The sequence below is a fragment of the Micromys minutus genome (genome assembly GCF_963924665.1).
Source record: "Micromys minutus genome assembly, chromosome: 7".
In the NCBI taxonomy this organism is placed as follows: domain Eukaryota; kingdom Metazoa; phylum Chordata; class Mammalia; order Rodentia; family Muridae; genus Micromys; species Micromys minutus.
The window spans coordinates 41,964,985-41,985,964 of record NC_137976.1 but is presented as its reverse complement, the minus strand read 5'-3'; the positions used below and the strand labels follow the sequence as shown (position 1 = coordinate 41,985,964).

Sequence of the window (20,980 nt, the reverse complement as noted above, 5' to 3'; positions counted from 1 at the left end):
CAAATTCGCTTAAAACTATCAAGGAGACTTACCTCTCCCTAAGCATGTGAAATTGTGTCATTGGCGTGTGTTCTCTGCATAATTGCTTTTCATTTCTTTATGTGTTTAGCCCTGGGGCTCTATTTTACGGAATTGGAACTTCTTAGCTGTGACACACCCGGGGTACATGGCATTTCTCACATATGATGAAGTTAAAGCTCGACTGCAGAAATACAGCAGCAAGCCTGGAAGGTAAGAGTCAAGCACTAATCCTGGATGATCTGCATAAGGAGGAAACTCCCTGCCCTACCATTCTCAGCTAAGAAAATCAGCCATGGCCTCCAACTGCAAGGTAGTATGGGAAAGCACTAACTAACTAAGTTGATACACTAACTTTTGCCATTGTCATTAAGAGAAAAGTGATGGCAAGGTTTATAAATTCTGTAATCCTCAGTTCTCTTTCTTAAATCAATCTGGGATGTTTTCATGGTAGTTGTCTTGTGAACAGGATGTTCCTGTTTAAATTTATGTTTGTATAATTGAACACTTGAGTATTGTGCTTAAGGCTAAAAGTAGTTTACTTTTGTGTGCATTTTATCAGTGTTGAGTGGTTTCAGGTAATGCACATAAGTACATAAAAGTATATGAATTTACAGTTACGTTTCAAACCAGTCAGCTTAGCATGGCACACTTCTTTACATCTTCAAAATGTTATGTTTGCTTTTCAAATGACTTACCTGAGTGACTGTCAGAAGTCTTGGTTTCTGGTCAGTTCTGTGGTCATCGTCCAAGAAATAACCCCTCACTCTGGTAGATAAGAAACCCAAAAGTCAGTTTTTCTCAGCTCAGATGATTTCCCGACATGTGGCACCTAAATATGCGTTAGGCACACAGACATCTAAGCCATAGGAACAGTATCAGTTGCATCAGAAACCTTCCTGAACGGCTTCACACTGTACAGTAGTAGGTCACCGTACCCTTAGACTGTTCCGTTTTTATGAGAAAATGCTTTCTTTTTAAGTCTCCATTTTCTTCTGGTCATCTTTATTTGACTTAGTGTAATTGAACTTGGTCTTTAATAGTCTTCTTAAAACCAATCCAAGAGTTTTAGTTCCTTCTCAGATAGTGAAAATGTTTGCGTTTTTAAAGAATCAATATGGCATATTCAAAAAAGCTAGTGGTACAAAAAACCAGTTAGGGTTCCATTGAAGCCCTCCCTGTAAAACCTACATCTGTGACCCTTCTGACCCAGAGCAGTGATCAGATAATTTTTATATTATCCAAAGTTTAGATCAATCATTTTGCTTCATTCAAAGTTCACGTTATGAAACCAATACTAGATAGCAAATTATTGTATTTGAAGTGTGCTTTTACTATTTTAAATACACAGAAAACCTTATGAGCACTTGCTTTGTAAAATACAACTCTAAGCAGCCCTTTTTCTTCTAAAGTGTTTTTTTCTCTGGCTTCACAGAAAATAAAACATTTAATTCTATTCCAAGCACTTTGAGGTTCCTTTAGTAGTGCTTTATCTGGCACACACACACACACACACACACACACACACACACACACACACAAATATAAGATATGGTATGTAATAAGATATCTTATTATATATAATATATATAAATAAAATAAGTCATTAGCTTCCTGCCCCGAAAGAATGCTTACTGAGTATGTAGGGGGTCTTTCATTTGATATCCAGCACCCCTTCAAAGAATGGGGAATCTAAGAAGTTAATCTCTTAAATGCCTTTAATGTTAAGAGTGCCTTTCAAACATGAGCCATCTTATGAAGCAGATATATCTGATTATGTTAATCACGCCATTTTGAAGAGCAGATTTCTACAGCTGAAAGAATGAGCTTCATCCTAAGGGAGGTGGGATCATCTACCCACAGGAGGGTCAGCAGCAAATGATTTAAACATTGTTGAGCAAATGAAATCGAGCAGAAACTTAGCTGGGAGGAATAAATCATTCCTAATTGCCATCTGTGGATCTCACAAAGTGTTACTAACTGCACACTCTGTATGGAGGCCTTGAACTCCTTCGTAATAACTGATTTTAGAAGCACCACCATGAAAGTGAAAAAAAAAAAAAGATGTTTACTAAAACTTGGCAATTTCACAAATATGCAAGATGCATAAATAGGCAATTACTTTAAAAATATTAGCCAATAAATTTTGTAATTGCATGCTTCATTTTCGCATCACATTCTGCGTGTTTCCTAAATACATAGTACCCACAAGCTCCAGGGTTTCTGCATTTTATTCTTTAGTTGAAAGTATTACACACATTTTTAGTGTTTCTGTTGGGAAGATTTATGTACTGAGTGTTATTTATGAACATCACCCGCATGCAGTTCCTCCTAGAGGCCAGAGGATCACATATCCTGGGACTGCAGTTACAGAGGGAGGATAAAATCCGTGCAAGCTCTTGGTGTGGTTGCTGAAAACCAAGCCTAGGTCCTCTGTGAGAACAGCGAATGTCCTTAACTGTTGGGCTATTTCTCCAGCCTCTTACATTTCTTAATGTAGCAAGTGATCTTCCAGATTATAATTTATTAATCTATATTATTTGAGTACAATTTTCATAATATTGCCATTTGTCTGATTTGAGTGGAGACATTTTTCCTTTTCTGATTAATAGTATCAGTAATTTTTAGGTCAGTACTTTATCATTTTATTACTTAGGGGGAATCAGTTTATGCCAATTTGAAAATATTCTTTCTGACAGCTCTGGTGGCTCTTTCAACAAACTCCCTTTTGTTCAAAGCCTGATTTTCTTATTCTGTGATATGTGATTGTACTATTTATCATGCAAGGTTATTAAGCGTAGTGGCAAACCATCCTGTATGCTAAACTATCAGTGCATGAAGCTTTTGAGTGTACTCTGTTTACCAATAACTAAAATACAAGAAACTTTTCTTGCTCTTTCCACCTGATGTATACATTCATATAACAACTTAAATATATCCAGTAAGGCTTAACATAACTTACTATTAGTCTGATTGATGAACAGATTATACAATCCAGATGCTGATATCTTGATTGCAAGACTGAGTGGGATACATTTTATAAAGAGGGATAATGTACTGAAGTAAAGAAATAAATGATGAGTGATTTAAAGCCACACCAGTATCTCCTTTTATTGGAAATTAATTTAAGAGATTATCACTCATTTGAATGATCGATGTTTGGATTATGTTGGCTGCCTATAGAAAAGTATTTGAATGGCAGCTATGAATTTATCAAGTGTGCTTTGTAATTGATATAGTTCAGCTCTTTTGAGATTTATTTAAAGACGAATCACTGAAATGCTTGCAAGAAAACATTAAACAAGTCAGTGACCAAATGTTAATGCCTAAATGGGAAAGTAATATATTGAATTCCTGCTTCAGTTTCTGTGGTGGATAAATTAATTATTTAGCTATTTACTTCATTTTATCCTTCTCCAAAGATGATTTATGTCACAGCTGTATCATAGCAGCCACATCCCCACACATCCATACACTGGACGTAATAAATCTCTTGGTAGTTTCCAGCCTCATTTATTTTAAATAGAACTCTGGAGATACGTAAATGACCAAGAATTATTATCAGTGTTTCTTACACAGATTGATAACAGTGAGGTATAGTCCTGTTAAAATTGTGGGAAAGGATAGAAATTTCTATCAGGAATTCTAAATGATTCTGCTCAAGAAGTCAAAAGATTAACAAATTGTTTAGTGGTTGGCATGCCTCTTTGAGTTTGAACGAACATCTTTTATCATGTTTTGTAGCTACATTTTCCGGTTAAGCTGCACAAGGCTGGGACAATGGGCCATCGGCTATGTGACTGGGGACGGCAATATCCTACAGACCATACCTCATAACAAGCCCCTGTTCCAAGCCCTGATTGATGGTAGCAGGGAAGGCTTGTAAGTATGAGCAATCCTTACAACTTGCAAATTTGAAAACTAGAGACTGCCTAGGCCTAGAGCAGACAGGAAGGCTAATGATCTCATAGTTTGCGGTTTACCTTACGATGAAGCAGTAGACGTCCCTTCAGTCTATCACTCATGCCTAAGCTGCAATTTTATGGCCATAATTATATAGAGCAGACACATTCCAGCATCAAAAGGCATTGCTGAAATATAAAAGTGCTCTTAAAATATGTGTATAGACTATTACTACTTCAGAGTAATTCCTTTTATTTTTTGTAAGGCTAAATTGAGGCCGCCTTTTGTGCTGAGTACTCAAATTTTTCTTACTACGTCAAAGAAAACTCACTGATCTGTCTGTTATTGTATGAGGATATTCTGTCCTGTAAATCCAGTTTTCTCTTTGTCCAGCATAATTTTCTAATATTGGTTACTTTACTTTTTGTAGACACTTCATTTAAGGAAGAATTTTTTTCATGTCAACAGCAAAATTTTGCAGACTTTTCCATTAAAATAGTCACTACTACATATTTTCAAACTTTTCTTTAGCTCTATAATATAGAAGCTGTTCTTCAGGATTACCCGTGGGCTCTAATCACGTTTACTGAACTAGTTATACTAGCAATAACACTGTAGTCATGCTTTACTAAAAATGACTTTTGAGGACAATCAGTTTGATTTTCACTGTACTCAGGAATGTAGATTTCTTATTGTAACCTTAGCTCAAGTTTGATTCTCTGTGTGCCTTTATTGAAGTCAGTCAAATGTGGAATTGTCATATTTTCCATTTTTTTTCTGATATGTGTGCATATATTACACGGTACACATGTGGGCCTTGTGCGTATGCATTCCTATCAGCAGGAATGGAAAAAGCAGGAGAGAGAGAGAGATTGGGAGGCTGACAAAAGGACGGCATGAAAGAGTATCTTATCCAGGGCATAGGCATGGCTTAACTCTCTTCTCTCTCCATGGAATTTTCAACCTGCCCTAAGTATGAGGTAGTTTTGATGCTTCCAGTAAAGTATGAAACATTCTGCAAGTAGAGGTTGATTTAAGCAGTTTTAGAATAGGATATAGCTCCCTACTAAATTAACTACCCGACTTTATGAGGAGTACATGACTAACCAGTTGTAATTGGAAATTATTATATAGTGGATTAGTTTATATTATGCATTTCCTATGATTGAGAAAAGCAGTGAAAAATACTGTGTTGGTTTATGAGAAAAGGACAAATGAAAACATGTGCTTAAATATAGAAGACTGATTAGACTGAATGCACCGAGGCCTCATATATTAAAATAATAAGGTTTCTGTTTAAATTCAGTTATCTTTATCCTGATGGTCGAAGCTATAACCCTGATTTAACCGGATTATGTGAACCTACACCTCATGATCATATAAAAGTTACACAGGTAAGGAGAATATTTGGAAACATAAATAATACCCATCTATATGCTTTGGAAATAAATGTAAGCATCTACCTACATTGTGTTCAAAAGCATGCCCCAATGTTTAACATGGTAGTATCAGGAACTCTAGAGAACACTTGGGAGTCTGATATTGGTCTATAAGGACAGAACTGAATTAAAAGCAAAATGGATAAGAAATGATCAGTTTTCTGTGGAGGTTTTGAAAGTCAAATGTGGACTGGAAAATCGTTGAAGATAATCACTACAGTTCCATAAATCCAGTCTTAGGACTTTGAGTGAAAATGTGGTAAACTCCTTACATAATTCTCAGTATAGACAAAGTCTAAATAAAAACATCCTTCGGTCACCCATTTGGTAGTGAGAGCTTCATGTGTTCTTTTCCTGTGCAGAGGAAGGGCGGCACACACGTGTCACTGTAGTGTTTTCCACAAAGCAACAGATGAAAAAGCTAAAGTGTTCAGGCTCACCATGACGGTATGGTGAGCAGCCGAAGAGCGGGAGCCAGGTGCACTCACTGGGAACGTCTGCATCTTGTCCTGTACAAATCTCTGTTGATTCAGAACCCGAGTGTAGAGCTTACCAGCTGTAAGACTTTCCTTGTGTAGGTTCACTTTTTAAGTACAAGCTGCCAAATATGAATGCGTGAGTGCGTTTCCAGAGATGACAAGCTGGAAACGTTTAACGGGAATTCTTGAGGAATTGAAGAGAGCATGAAGGGGGACTTGAACATGGTTTTGCTAAGTCTGTTTTTATAGCATTTCGCATTTCAAATAAGTTCATATGTTAATAAAGAGTAAAGGTCAAAGGTATAAAAAATGTTTATCGGCTTCAGTATCCACAGTCTTGATATGCTGAAGTATGAGAGACATCCAGCGTGTGTTTATATTGTTCATGGAAGGGATGTAAAGTGTCATTTATGCCTACCATTCCTAGCATTGCATGTCAGTTTTACAGTGTGTTTTCTAATATGTCTAAAGAGGTACTAATTAGAGATCATTCCTCTTTCTGAACCCACTTTCTAAAACTGAAACTGGCTGGACATGACTTCAGTAGGCAAAACACCTTCCTGACATATCTGAGCTCTTTAGTTTGAATCCTACGTCTACAAAAATAAATTATACATAAATCTCCCAGAATGGTGCGATCTGTTAGGGTCCACATAAAACACTCCTGACAATGAAGTAAGTTTCCTTCTCATGGCTTGAGTGTGCTGCGATTGCAGACCGACGTGGGCACGTCTCATTGCTAGTATAGGGTGCTCAACCATTCATAACTTGTGGATTATTTGGTAGTAATTTTATTCTGCTTTCTTTTATGTCCTTGTCCTTACATAGTTTACTAAGTATCAGGCGACTCTCATAGTGGACGAGATTTGTATGTTTCCATGTACAGATTTATATGTGTGTGTGTGTATCTACACACGAATGGAACAATACGGTGTTAATAATCTCACAGTAAGAATTGCCATTTACGTTTTCTACTCATGCATTGCTGTTCATATGTATTTACTTCACTAAAGCATGATGTAAATTTGACAAACTCATGAACAGATCTTGGAAGTACTTTAGTTTTTTTCACATTTCCTAGTCTGTGTTCCTTTATCATGCATACATTTTCATTCAGTATTTGTTCTCTGAGGTTCAGTGTGCCAAATATTCTAACCTTGACCCAGCCAGTGTTTAGTTGCTCAGACAGTACCTTTCACGCACTTCAGAGTCAGAGATATGCTCCTTAATTTGAGAGCAATACCTGAAAGTCACGGTGACTGCATGCTACAGTCACAGTTGCAGACTACAGTGAGTCAGTGGTACACGCATGAGAGACAGACATTGCTTATCCTTCGTCAGATTCCTCAAGATGCCTAAGAAATAAAATGTAATATACAGACAGTATTTGCTCAATTTGACAGTGTAGAAAGAAAGAAAAAAGAAAAGACCACATGATCTATATTACCCCTTAAAACCGTAGGTATTGTCTGTGGCTGTTGAAGATAGTCCTTTCTTAACGTAATAGCATAAAATATTAAGTAACCTAGAGTATTAAAAAAAAACTTATATATAAAATTGATGCCAAGAGCTCAGATGTTGTAAAAATTGATTTTGTAGACCAAATTGTGAATATCAATGTAAAATGTGTCCTTAAATGGTAACATAATTCTGACAAGTTCAAGTGTGGGATACTTACTGTAAGTCATTGTATTTGAGGGGATTCTATATGAATACTTGATGCTAGAAAACCATTAACCGTCGGCCCTTCTTCCCTGTGTTCCAGGAACAATATGAACTGTATTGTGAAATGGGCTCCACTTTTCAGCTTTGCAAGATCTGTGCAGAGAATGACAAAGATGTCAAGATTGAGCCTTGTGGGCATCTGATGTGCACTTCGTGCCTTACCGCGTGGCAGGTACTCCTGAGCTCTCTGCAGCAGCGCGCCTCTATCCCGCTCACCCTTTCCGTCTCCGCTTTCTCTATCTCACTGATGCAGGAAGGAATACTCAGAACTGTTTTATTGAAAATAGTAGTTCATATTTTAAAAATCTTATATCGTTGAATGGATAAAAATGGGTGGTTTAGCTACGTTTTGTATTTCGTTTCCTTCCTGTGTGTAACTTAACTTCCTGTTGATTATGAGTGGTTCTGCCTCTGCCTTGCTGTTAATGTCACGATGACGCAAACAGATAGTAATTTACCAGGTGAGCCCATTCCATAGACTCATGGTCCTGGGAAGATTTTTGAAGCACATTGAATCACAGCAGATACATCTTACGCTGCTGCTGTTGGTCAAATTTCTTTTTCTCCTGAGCCATGGTTCATGTCTCACACATGTTTATGGTTGCTTTAATGAGACCGAAACAGGAGAATCAGAGAAACATGTCTTTGAAGCAGTTTCTCCCCAAACAGGCAATTTCCAATTTTGAGAAACTTAATCAAAGGCTAACTTCCTTCCAGTCCTGGGTAGTCAGTCACTAAATACAAAATGAGTCAGTGTTTTAGAATAAGGCCATGAAAAAGCTGTTTTCCCCCAGTGACTCTTTTTGTTGTGGTTTAACTGTTGGAGAAGTTGAAGATTTCAAATGGTTATTTTGACACAATTCCAGCTTTAACTATCTGAGAGAGTATTTTGATAGAGTCTTCTTGCAATTTGCTCTTTATTGGAGCCCTGTTAAAACTAGCAGTATGTTGGTGACATTTGGGCATCAAAACATTTAGTTTTTAAACCTTAGCCCTCCCATTCATCAGCCTTCATTTCCAGCCCTGAACTTGTGATGGGGAAGGGGCAGCAACTGAAAAGAGCTGTGTCAAACGTGACGGGACCTGCTGAGTGCATGGATTGGAGAAAAGATGGAATGATGTTCACAGTTTCAGTTCCTATCTGGAGTGACTTTAAAAATGGGTGGGGGGCAGGGGTAGTGACGTCTACCTGATTAGGTTTCCATACTTCTTGAGCTCACGGGCAACATTGCCACCCTGTCACCCTGCTCAGCATCTCTGTGGCTGTCTTCTCCAGCATGCTTTCCTTTATGCTTTCCTTATGTTTTCTTGATAACCTTGCCCATAGTACTTGCAACCTCTTCCTTTTGATGATGAATTTGCACGGATGCAGGGCCTTGCTGGAGAAAGGAAGGGACTCGGTGTGACATTAGGAAGAGTTATTCTCAGCTGTTTCTGTTAAAGGCCTTCATTCTGTAAGCCTAACAAGGCCTTCTTGGAAATGACTTGTGAGAAAGTTTGAGTTGCTGGCAAAAGTCAGATCCTTCTGTACCTTAGGGCATTTTAGTCGAACTGGTACCAAGTGTGGTTGACTGTTCACCTCCCCTGACTGCCGGTGAAGGTTTATTTAGATCTGGTTTACCTGACACAGATTCAGGATCACAGGGTGAATGCTGAACCGAGAAGAAGCCAAGTTGTATCCCTTCTTCAGCCTACTAATACGGTTCTTATGCATTCCTGAGAGAAGGTTGTAAAGGAATGCATAAATTTAGGACCATGCACACGTGGGGCCTCAGATCTACAATACAGCCATGGTATGCAATATGGGAAATCACATGTTTAATCTCATGCCGTGCCTAATATCGGGAGGCTGACGGGTGAATGTGGTTTTATTTGTTTGACTGGAGTAAAATCTATTGTTTAATGCACCTTACAAATGCCGGTTACGTTGAACCCCGAGGTGGGTTTTAAAATGTATGCCTGTGTAAAACAAGGGAAAGTGTTCGTTCTCCATACCTTTTGAGGGACTGCTTGTCACTGTACTCAGCTTTTTGTACATCTTCGTTTTAGCCTGTTGAGTAAAAGGTCCTGAGCTTAGTCCCCGCTTCTTCCTCCTATAGTTTTGGTGCTCTGCCCTCACATGACCACAGCTTCCTGTATAGTTCCTCTTTCTACCCGATAATCAGGCCCGGATGCCTTGCACACATTTTCCTATCGATGTTAGAGACCTTGCATGTAGACATGTCTAGCAGTGCTCATAAATTATTAGCCTTTACTGTTTCCCCTTTTAATGCTTAACTACTTCTCAGTTTTGCTGTGAGAAATTGAGGAAGTACATACATGATCAAGCACTGTAAAAAGGAGGAAATTAGTACAAGTTACATTAAAAAGTAATAATAAATTAAAACTTACTAAGTAAAGTTTTAAAAAGTAATCATTTCAAAGGAATTTATACAACTTAAGTGAGAGTCCCATTAAATTACATTTACACCACTACTGAGTACTATTTTCCTAAACTGATGGTCAGATTTTCATATAGAAAAAAAATTAGCAAAATTTTGATATCTTCTCATACAAACAGTGTTTTACTAAATATTCTGGTTTAATTTGTATGACTGTCTATAAGCTGCTTCCTGAATATAGTGTAAACCCATTTGCCATCTAGAATATGGATTTCTAATACAGGGATTCCTTTGCCTATTCATGTACATGGTGTGTGCACGAAAATTATTCGGTTTGTCATTTTTAGGTCAGATGGTGTAGAGGAAAGCAGGGGTGGGGGGATGCCTGAGATTGTCCTAACTGGACAGTGCTGTAAATCATCATGGAAAGCCAGGCAGAGTGCTTCTTCTAGACAGTTCTTCATGAGAAGACATTACCTTTCAGAGACCTTGGCCTCCTCTCTCCCTGAGAATGTGCCTTAAAACTTGTAGCCACAGATCCTTGTGTTTTGTGCTGTACACACTGAACCCCACTCTTTACCTCTGCTGCTAGCTGAACCTCTGGCACGGATAACCACACGACCTGGCTTCTTACTGTGTTCTCTAAAGGATTATTTGCTGTTATGTCTGATGCACATTTTCACTGTCCTTAATTAACTTGTCATTTATACAAGGCTTGAAATTCTTAAAGTGGCCGTCAGGAGTCACTTCGTCTCAGTGAAGCCTCACTAGTGAAAACTCAACAATTAGTAAATGTGTCTAGGCTTGGGTAAGGAGCATTCCTACCTCCACAAGCAGCTGTCAGTGAACGTGCCCTGCTGACCAGGGTGTCTGTATGCACAGTTTTCCAGTTAAGTGTATGAGCAGCAGTACTGTGTGATACTTTAGACATGTTTTTTTAAATGTTTTTCATGTTAAGGACAAGTGTTACAAATTTAATTCAATTAAGGCATAGTGGAAAAACATTCAATAACAACCCCCTGTTGGGAGCCTCAGTTCAAGGCTCACTGGATTTAACTGATTGTGCATGCGTGAGCAGAACACAGCTAGAGAACATTTTTTTTTTCATTCTGTAATAGAGTATCTCAAATCTAAAGTCACAGATGTACTGGAAAATTCCTGAGTGTTGGAGCTCAGGGCTGAAGGGCAGGTTGTAACAGATGTCTCTGTCTTTTTGCTTTGCCTGTGTTCCACAATGATACGGTAGAGACTCATTTCCCCCTTCTTTCTTTAAAGCTGTTAGTGTTACCACATGGGATTGTCCACTGCTACAGCCTTATAAAAAGTTAAGCTTTTAAGGTAAACCATACACAGCAAAAGTCGATCATTGTGGTTACTCAAAAACACCTTTGGTAGAAACAAATCTGGACACTTCAACATTTGCTCCCCATGAAGTCAAGACTATTCCTTTGACTATAATTTTAAGGAGTATCTAGTGTCTCTATTGTAATTTCTGAGAAAAAAAAAAAACAAAAAACAAAAACAAAACAACAAAAAACAAACAAGTTCAGATGTAGTTTCTATTTTAAACTCACTCACTACTGGAGATTTTATAAATGGGATTACTACCAATAATTACCTGAAACAACTATCTGCTTCTCCCGCAGGTTTAATTACAGACAATAGACCGTTCCCTCTTACTTTACAGTTCTTTGGCTGGGTGTGCTGATATGAAAAAGATTTTAGGGAAACTCGGGCCTCCCAAGAAGTTAGGATGTATCCAACAGGAACATGGGAACCTAGACTGCAGATTATTATGTGTTCAAGAAAGTGCGTTTTTAGCAAGCCGTTCTTCACTAAAATTGTCTTTCGTTGGATGCCCTATTTTAGTTTAACTCCAATTCATTAGAGACTTAAATGTGATGTAATTAACGCAAACCTAAGAAAGGCTCAGTGGTGATCGCGGTTAGAGGCTGTCAGTGGGCGCTCTTTAATGGCTGTCATAATGGCCTATTAGTCATGCCTCCAAAGAGGTGTCAGGATTTTTTCATGTTCTGAAACATCTGTGTTATTTAATAAATGGAATAACCATGGAGGATTTTGCACAGAATACCGAGTAAGTTAGATGATATGTTTTCTGGAGCATTTGAAGCTGTGGTGCCCTGGGTGCAGCTTCTCTGTTTCGCTCTTGAGCAGTAAAGCTTGCAGACACGCCTCTCACTTTCACATGTCAGTACAGGGCTGAGAGAACATTTACGTGCACCATGCTGAATGCAGCGTCTCTTCCGCACGGTCTGTGAAACACTGCAGTAATGCAGAAACGTCGGCTCGTCCAGTGTAAGGTAACGAGCTGTGTTTCTCTTTTTACAAAACAAAGGCAATCAAAAAGATCTGCCAAATGACTTCAGATGTCACAGATGGCAAACTGAGTTTAATTGTCCCACATACAAACTGTTCTCACTGTCAGTGCTAGGCAGCTATATTTTGAATCTCACTAAAAGAAAAACTGAAGTTCTGTGATCCCCCTGCCCCCCCCCCCCACCTAGATTTTTCTTCAGACATTTTTGAAGGCAAGACTTTTCAGTATCCAAACTGTGAAGTTAGCTCATAGTGAACACATTCAGGTCCATGAGTGTGGCATTAATACCATATGATTAAAGAGCATTGTAGAGAGAGGCAGAAATTTGAGCTCGTTGCTCACTTCTGAGTAAGAAACAGATATGATTCTGACTTATTTTAAAAGCAACATCCACATCTCTACCCTTATTTAAACTTTTTAACGAAAACTAAAATAATATTTGCCTTTAAGACCATTTCAACTGGCTATTTCTCTCTTTGGTTTCTACTGTATCTCTTTTGAGTTGGTGTGATAGAATGAAATGGAACTTCTCTTTCCCAAGAGGGGTATGAAGGAGCTGGGAGTCTTGGCCAGAAATGTTTTACTGACATCCTGAGCTACAACAAGGGACCAGGCATGAGGATTAGACAGGCCTGAGGAGGGGCAGAGTGAGGGAGAGGATGTAATTCAGAAGAACCTTTGAAGAGGCTGATCTCTCCCATCACCTTGCTAAGGCATTGGGTTCCCTAGAAGTAGAGTTAGAAGCACATGGGGACTAAGAACTGAAGTAGGTGCTAAGAACTGAACCCTGGTTCTCTGCAAGAGCAACAACTGTTCTTCCCATCAGAGCCATCTCTGCTAAGTCACGGGTCTTTCTGATTTGGAGTGTTTAAAAGTTGGTAGTGTTAAGTCAAATGTCTGCTGGCCAAAAGCTCAGAGGCAATGTGAAAGATATTCCAGGTGAATGGTTCTCAACCAAATGTGTGACCCTTTACACTTGTGTTCTGGTGACCCCAACCATAACATTATTTCATTACTACTTCATAACTGTAATTTTGCTACTGTTATGAAAGTCAACATGGACCTCTGGCTAGCATGTACCCATTTCTGGTAACACACACACACACACACACACACACACACACACACACACACACACCACAAATAGCACACTCAATAAAGAAAGAGATTGGCTGTTAGTCAAAATGTTTCACTAATAATTCTGAAAGCAAATAAATTGCATGTGTAATCTTTATCTGAAGACGTTTAAGAGAAAATGTTTAGAACATAGTGTGTGTGTGTATGAGCAATATGGTGATGCTGGTAGAAGTTTCTACTGCAGCGTTCACTTGTACTCTTCTATAAAACTGTTTATAGTAAAGCAGATTTATTTTGTTCATTATTTTTCTGTATTTTCTATCATTGGAAGTTCATTGTTGTTATCTAAAGTTATGTTTATGTTTATTAATTCATAGTGTTAATGGATAATATATAAATCTGAATTACTATATCATAGGTATATTATGTAGGTAATATTTAGGTAGATGTAGTTTTCACTGATAACTTCTCTCACCTTAAATTTTGAAGTATTTCCCCTTTAGGGAAGTGAAAGCTACTGAGTCAATTAGAGTAGAGGGAATCTTAAATACTTCCTCTTAACATTCACAAGTTGTGAACATCTTAGGGACTAAGTACAAAATTATTTATTGTTCTTTCTTCTCCAGTAACATATGTTCTTTGATTTTGACTTAAGTGTATGTTGACAGGAACATTATTTTAATTATCAATGTACAATCTTGATGAGTTATATGTCTGTTGTAGACATTCTTCATCTGTATTCAATCAACCATATGACAAAAACTAGGGCAGAGGAATCAAAGTAGCATTTTAAAATTTATGGTTATGTCTCATTTGCATATGACAGTAGTTAAATTAAAGCCAAAGAGTGATGGGTGAAGTCATACTAGAGGAAGTATTGCTGTCAGTGATGCTATTTAACAATCAAAATGCATAATGTAGCTGTTTACAGTTAACATCCACAAAGTATGGGTATCTTAGGTCCAAGAACAGGGGTCACCTCAGCGGCCAGGTAAAATGTCTGGAGAAAGAATAAGTCCTGGTTTAGAAGAACCGTGCCCAGGCGTTCTCACGTTATCTGGATGTTGTTGCCTATTACCTCCTCTCTCCAAGGAATATCAGTCAATTCACACTGCTGAAAGAGGCAGTGTGAATACAGACAGTTCTTGGCCAGAGCTGCAGGATGATAGATCTGAGACTGAGAACATAATACCAAGTCTTACACCTTCCAGTTACTGTACTAAAACATGCTATGGCTTTGTGATTTGATTTGAACTATTTTTAGTTACAATAGTTGCACTCAGGTTTTTAAGTGACGTGTGTTTCAGGATCCGTACTAAAATATATGTGTATGAATTTATACAATGTGCTTCAAAATAATAGACAAGGAAAAGACATGAAGCAACAAAGGAAACAGACCAGGCATGAATTGATTGTTGTTCAAATGGGCAGTAAATATATGTATATATTACATTCTATACGTTAATCTGCTACAGTGATATTTAAATTGTCTTATGAATAAAATTTCACATAGGGCCCAGAATTCTACTTTTCATTTATTTGCCACACTTTCTTGTTACAGAGAACAAGTTCCTTTTCCACGTACACATGAAGAGCTTCCTTTTTCGAACAGCTGGATTTAATATAGATCTATACAGAAATGCCAGTACAGACACACAGTACAGACGTCAACCTTTTCAGTATCGAGAGTTCATCCAGATGATAATGTGTGTTTAGGGTTCTTTTTGTAAAATCGAACTAGGAAGGTTTAGATTTCTTTAAAGTGTCTTAGTGTTAAAAGACCAAAGTAAAGAGATTACCCAAAATGGGAGAATTCAATCTTGTTTTTCTATCCTGGGTGAAATTATGAGTTACATATCTTTTATAGCCATCAGTTCTGAACATGGCTGGAATGTGAGCTCTCTCCTCCATCGCCTCCCACCCCCTCTCTTTAAAATCATGTGTACGTGTGTATATATAATATGTCTATGTATATATTATACATATTTACACATGTATATGAATACATATGATTGTACAATTTCAAGTCTTAAAAATTATGCAGAAGCATATGAATATGGTATTTAGTCTGTTAATCCAAGAGAAGTTTAAAACAATAGACCAATAGTATCTGCTTCCAAGTAAGTATCTGGTATCTGTCCAGAAATGTCCAGAGAATATTTTACAGTGCCTCTGCAGCCACATTGTTAAAGATAGGGGACGCAACTCCCACAGGCCAAGTGGTTATAGTGCAGTAGTCCTGAGTTAAGTACAGGATAGCTTCTGTATGTTTGTCTGCAAAAACCATGCTAATTTGTCCTATTTTTTTTTCTTAATTAAAAAAATTTTTTTTTGACTTATTACAGTGTAGTACTAAATTAAGTGTATAGTACTAAAATGTCGGGGCAGTGAATGTCTTTTAACTCCTCCCTCTAGAAGGCTGGGTGAGAGAGCATCTTGTCTTCTCTGTTCCCAACTGCGAATTTTCAATGCTGTTAGAGATTAGAGACACGAATTTGGAAGGCTGACCAAAATCTCTTAACAATCACCAATAAATGCATTTCTCACCCCAAAGTATTTGACGAAATCTTCTGTAGCGCCTGCTTTGGAATCCAGCTTGGGGGACACTTCACGTGTTAGATTCCACATGAACAAGACAACAGGCTCTGCAGCTTCCCACTGTTGAATGAAAACGGAGACAAGGCAACTTTCAAGGAATGAGTTTTGGCTCGTAGCTCATGAGGTTTCATGCTATGCTTGGCTAGGTTCCTTCTTTAGCCTGGTGAGAGCGCATGTGATGGAGCCAAGGAGTTCACCTCGTGTCATCTAGAAAGCGGAGAGATAGATTGGAAGGGGACAGGGCGCTAATAACACCTTCCCTGCCACAGACAAGCAAGCCACTGCAGTCCGCTCAGCCTCCTGTCACAAGGGTGACAATGTAGACTGGTAACAGCTGTTTAGGGGATGTGTAAGATGTAGACCATAGTGTTTTCAGCCTAGATGGGTGCTTCTCAATACTGTTTTATTTTCCATACTCCTTCCTTCTTAACCAAGATTTGACAAGTCATAGTGGATTTGAGCAGAAATATTAACCCACAGTTTATATGCACAAGAACTTTCCAAGGTAGATTTCATATGGGTTGCTTTGATTACTATTTATTATTGCTCTAGTCATTTTTAATTTAGCCAGGATGTTCTTTTTGTGGTATATTTAATTAGCACTGTTGTTTTGAAGAGGGACATAATTCATTTTTCAGTATCTGCGGACTGGAAAGCTATGTTGATTAGAATCACAAATGAATACTTGTGAAAATCAAGTTAAGCTTCTTTAGCAGTTCAATTTTATTTTTGCATTTGCTTTTTGTTAAATTTAATGCCAAGCCTCAGAAACTATTTTGCTCACTTCAACCTTTTTTATTTTGCTATACTGCTTCTTCAAGATATCCCCAGCCTTGATCCACAAACTTGGGAAACGTTTTGTAAATGACTTCTCTGGATTGTTTTGAGACAGTCAGCTTGTTGTCTTTGTTTTAGGAGTCTGACGGCCAGGGCTGCCCCTTCTGTCGCTGTGAGATAAAAGGAACCGAGCCCATCATCGTGGATCCTTTCGACCCCAGAGACGAAGGCTCCAGGTGCTGCAGCATCATTGACCCTTTCAGCATCCCCATGCTTGACTTGGATGATGACGATGATCGAGAGGAATCGTTGATGATGAACAGGCTGGCGAGCGTTCGAAAGGTAACCGTGAGTGCATGAGAGCAGCTTGCATGTTTCAGGATAACGAATCAATTAGTCGCAAGGACGCCGTGTGTGTGTGTGTGTGTGTGTGTGTGTGTGTGTGTGTGTGTGTGTGTGTGTGTGTCTGTGTGTGTGTGTGTGTGTGTGTGTGTGTTTGGCTGACAAAGCATTGTTGATTCAAAGCTAAGGCCCAAATATAAGCAATATTCCCTTTTTTATAAAAGTGTAGTCCTCATTTGCCATCATGCAAAATTCTCTTTGCAGCTGATAGTGACAACTACAGAAAGCCACAATGAAGCAAAATGTAGAGCTGTACATCCCAGTCCCAGCCATACATCCACAGAAACACTCCTATGGCTTAGGGGACAATGTGGAAAGTGGGCAAAAAGATTGTTAGAACCAGAGGACAATGCACTTTCCTTCTTAATAATGCTCTCAGAAGGAGGGAATTTCACCAACATGACTGCCTAACATGAGCCAATCAAGGATAACAATAAATAAAGATAGATGAAGAAAGCCCATGAGACCTCAGCCTGACACACATAACCACAGACAACTAAGGAATGCAGAGTGGGAGAAGGAGTCTTCCCTAGGGAAGAACACACCAGTAGTTTATTCAGTTGTCAACCCTGAAACATGCATACAAGAAGTATTATACATACTGAAGAGGTTATATTTAGAAGTGTGTGTATGTGTGTGTGTGTGTGTGTGTCTGTGTGTGTGTAGACAGTTAGTAAGGAAAGAGGCCATGAATTTGGAAGAAAGCAAGAAGTAGTATGGAAAGATTTGTAGGGAGAAAATGGGTGTTTGTGTTATTATATATTCTCAAAAATAAAAAAGAATAATTTTAAACATTATACAGTATTCATCAGCTCATAACATATTTGATGAAGGAGAATCATTTGTTTATACCTTGTGGGAGCCAGATGAGGATGAGAACATTTGTATAAAATAAAATATCCAAGGGGGAGGGAGAATAACATTTGAAATGTAAATTAGAGAGTATCCAATAAAATAGTTTAAAAAATATCCAAGAATGAGATTAACCAATGTGAAGAAAGCTTGAAGATAGGAACTTATTTTATTTGAAATGGTAAGATTGTACTTGATTGCCATTGTTGTTGAATATAGAAGAGTCCACTGGATTTATTTTCTTAACAGAAATGACATCCCTGTGCTCTATTTGTAAGAAGTCACATAAAGTTCATTTCTGTGAATGTACTATAATTTGAGGCTTGCTTGTTAACTCAGATCACTGACCTTATGAACCGAGAGTAAACGCTACTGCCTATTAGTGCTTCACAGAATCACCATGACAGTTGAATAATTTAGAAATCAGGAAGGGTGGATAGATGGCTAGATCTCAGACAGCCCTGTGTATAGAAATGCACATGAAATTTAGATTACGTGGAGAAGTTTTATGTTGTGAAACTCAGAAGTGGGATTGGTTGCTATTGGAGCATCTGTAGTTACGGGAACCGGCTCCCTAGCTCCTACAGACATGACTAATCAGCCACAGTATTCATCTCTGGGATTCAGATTGTCCTACGATCTTTCCAAAAAAGGCTTAAGGAGAACCCTTGGCCACTCAGGTGGAGTGGTGATGATGGCAGCTACTTCAGGAACTTCCCACGGTGTAAATATTGCTATATAGTAGGGAAATAGCATGTGCAGAGTCCAGAGGCGACCATTTCTATGGCTGATTCAAGGCTGCATCAAATATTGCTGAAGAAGATTCTTAGAATTTCATTGTCCCAGAGCTCCATGCTGAGCACAGGCATTGAATTTTACATGAAAGATCATACATGTGCAGGTAGGTTGACATCACCAGTGTCACTACGCTTCAATCCAGCTTGGAGCTGGAAGGGTGTTGGTTCTTCACCCTGTTAGATGTACATAAGTTCCTTAAGGTAACTCACAGGTTGTTGTTTATTTCACTTTTCAGAGATAACAGCTGTAGAGTTTTTTTTTGTTTGTTTTTTTGTTTGTTTGTTTGTTTTTTTTTGCTTTGTCAAATTATATGGTCTCTTTGATTGAAGAGACAATTGGGTCCTTAGTAAATCTCAATAGTGAATCAGGAAGAAAGAAGTCTCAAAGAGAATTACGATTTCAGTGTCCAACCAACTAACATTCTTTGTTCAGGAGGGGCCGTGTCCCAGCTCTGGTACAGGATAGAACTAGAACTCTCAAGCAAACTGCTTAGCACCTCCCATTTTCAGCATCCTTTTGTAAAGCAGGATGCCACCAGCAGTTTCCTACATTAACAGTGGAAATGATCAGATGACATCACACGTTGTAAGGTCAGTGGGACTGCAAATAGTGGTTATTTTGTTGCCTGTATTAATTGAAATTAAGAATGCCCAGACTATGACACACGTCTCAATCTGGGTTAGTACGGATCATTGCATTCTGTCCATGGAAAAGGAGCCACAGTTGCACATCAGGGACGATGCTTCTCCTTCCAGAAGACATTGGCATCCTAGCTCACGGTTCTCCAGTCTGGCTCTGTCTCATGTCCTGTGTGAGAGTCATTCAAAACTGAGAAGAAAAGTTGCAGGGCGACAGTGAGAATAAAGCAGTGGATGCTGTAACATTGATTTTATTGATTGATGGGCCTTTTTCCCTTGAAGTAACAATTTGCATATCAAGTGAAATGTGTTGAGGTGATAATGAAGCACTTACATAGTCACTTTAATTCCTATCTCTTGATCTGCTAAGCCTAAAATATTCCTTACCTGGCCCTTTCAGAAAGCTTGTAGCCCAGGTATAGCTTTCAGAGTGCACTTAAAGAGAGTTTATTGAATGACTGGGTAACTCAAATGGCAGGAAAGTCTTTGAGAAACACACAGCGGCTCAGACAGCCTTCTAGCTAGGAAGAAGGCATTTCTGTTTTCTTGACGAAATTCAGTGTTCCACATGGAAGTTTGTGTGGCTCCAAGACTAATTCTCTCCAGAACTTTATATACCTCGATACTTAGAGAAGGAGGAAAACAGCTGTCCTAGATCAGTATGTCAGTAACTGTGTTCTTAGCCTGCTTTACCTGAGATAAATTGAAGCTGGATCTTTTCTCATAGGAGTCGAGTAACACAAGTTAAGAACAGAGAACAAAATGAGGTACAGGCCTGCCTTTTGCCCTCTCCAGCCTTTCCTTATTTGTTCCCCCTGGAACCCTGTGAGGTGCCTATTTGGGAAATGAGAGATTGTCACAGTAATCCTCCAAGTTGTTTAACCCCAAGAGAAGCATGCTGTCTGGCATTCTTGGCTTGTATCCCTCCATTCTGTGTGACCTTAAGTGTTCCAGTCACCTACCGCAGTCACATATTCTAGACACAAAATCAAATGACAGGGTTTTTTTTTTTTTTTTTTTTTTTGTTTTGTTTTGTTTTAACTTGATGTCATGATTTAATTAAATGGCTCTTATGTCTCTAGTCAGTCAAGCAGACCATGACTTTTGTAATGCATCCTTAATTTTGGTATGGATACAAGTGTAAATTCTTTCTGAATAATTGGAAAATATTTATATAAAATCATTTTTCTATGCTGAGTCTTTATGTTTTGGTACAGCGGTTGTACAAACTTACTTCAGATGACTATGAATTACTAAAACCAGGTCACACCTAATGTTTCTGTCACTAAGACATACTGAGTAATTTTTTAAAAGTAAACCAATAAATGCATTTGCATATTCTGCCTGAGGGTGGTCACCTGATCAAATGTCTTCTAAAAAGAAAAAAGACAAAAGCTTCATCTTAATTTTAAAAAGAAAAAGTTCAGTAGGTTTTTTTCAGTGATGAGTTAGAAAACAGGTTATAAACAAAGACTTCCAACATTGACATAAGACATCCTTCATGCAAGCTCTTCCTGTTTTAGAAGCATCATTGACTTATCCTCTATTTTCTTGT

At 38.3% G+C, this 20,980-nt stretch overlaps 1 protein-coding gene across 4 annotated transcripts in view; it reads left to right on the top strand.

The window, feature by feature from the left end:
* Positions 1–20,980, top strand: part of CBLB (Cbl proto-oncogene B) — a 161,592-nt gene that overhangs the window by 92,651 nt on the left and 47,961 nt on the right. For all 4 annotated transcript variants that reach the window (XM_080919454.1, XM_080919452.1, XM_080919453.1 and 1 more), the window contains exons 6-10: positions 110–231; positions 3,763–3,900; positions 5,228–5,315; positions 7,605–7,736; positions 16,874–17,077. In XM_080919454.1, coding sequence (XP_080775580.1) covers positions 110–231; positions 3,763–3,900; positions 5,228–5,315; positions 7,605–7,736; positions 16,874–17,077 — 684 coding nt within the window. The remainder of the gene's footprint in view (positions 1–109; positions 232–3,762; positions 3,901–5,227; positions 5,316–7,604; positions 7,737–16,873; positions 17,078–20,980) is intronic.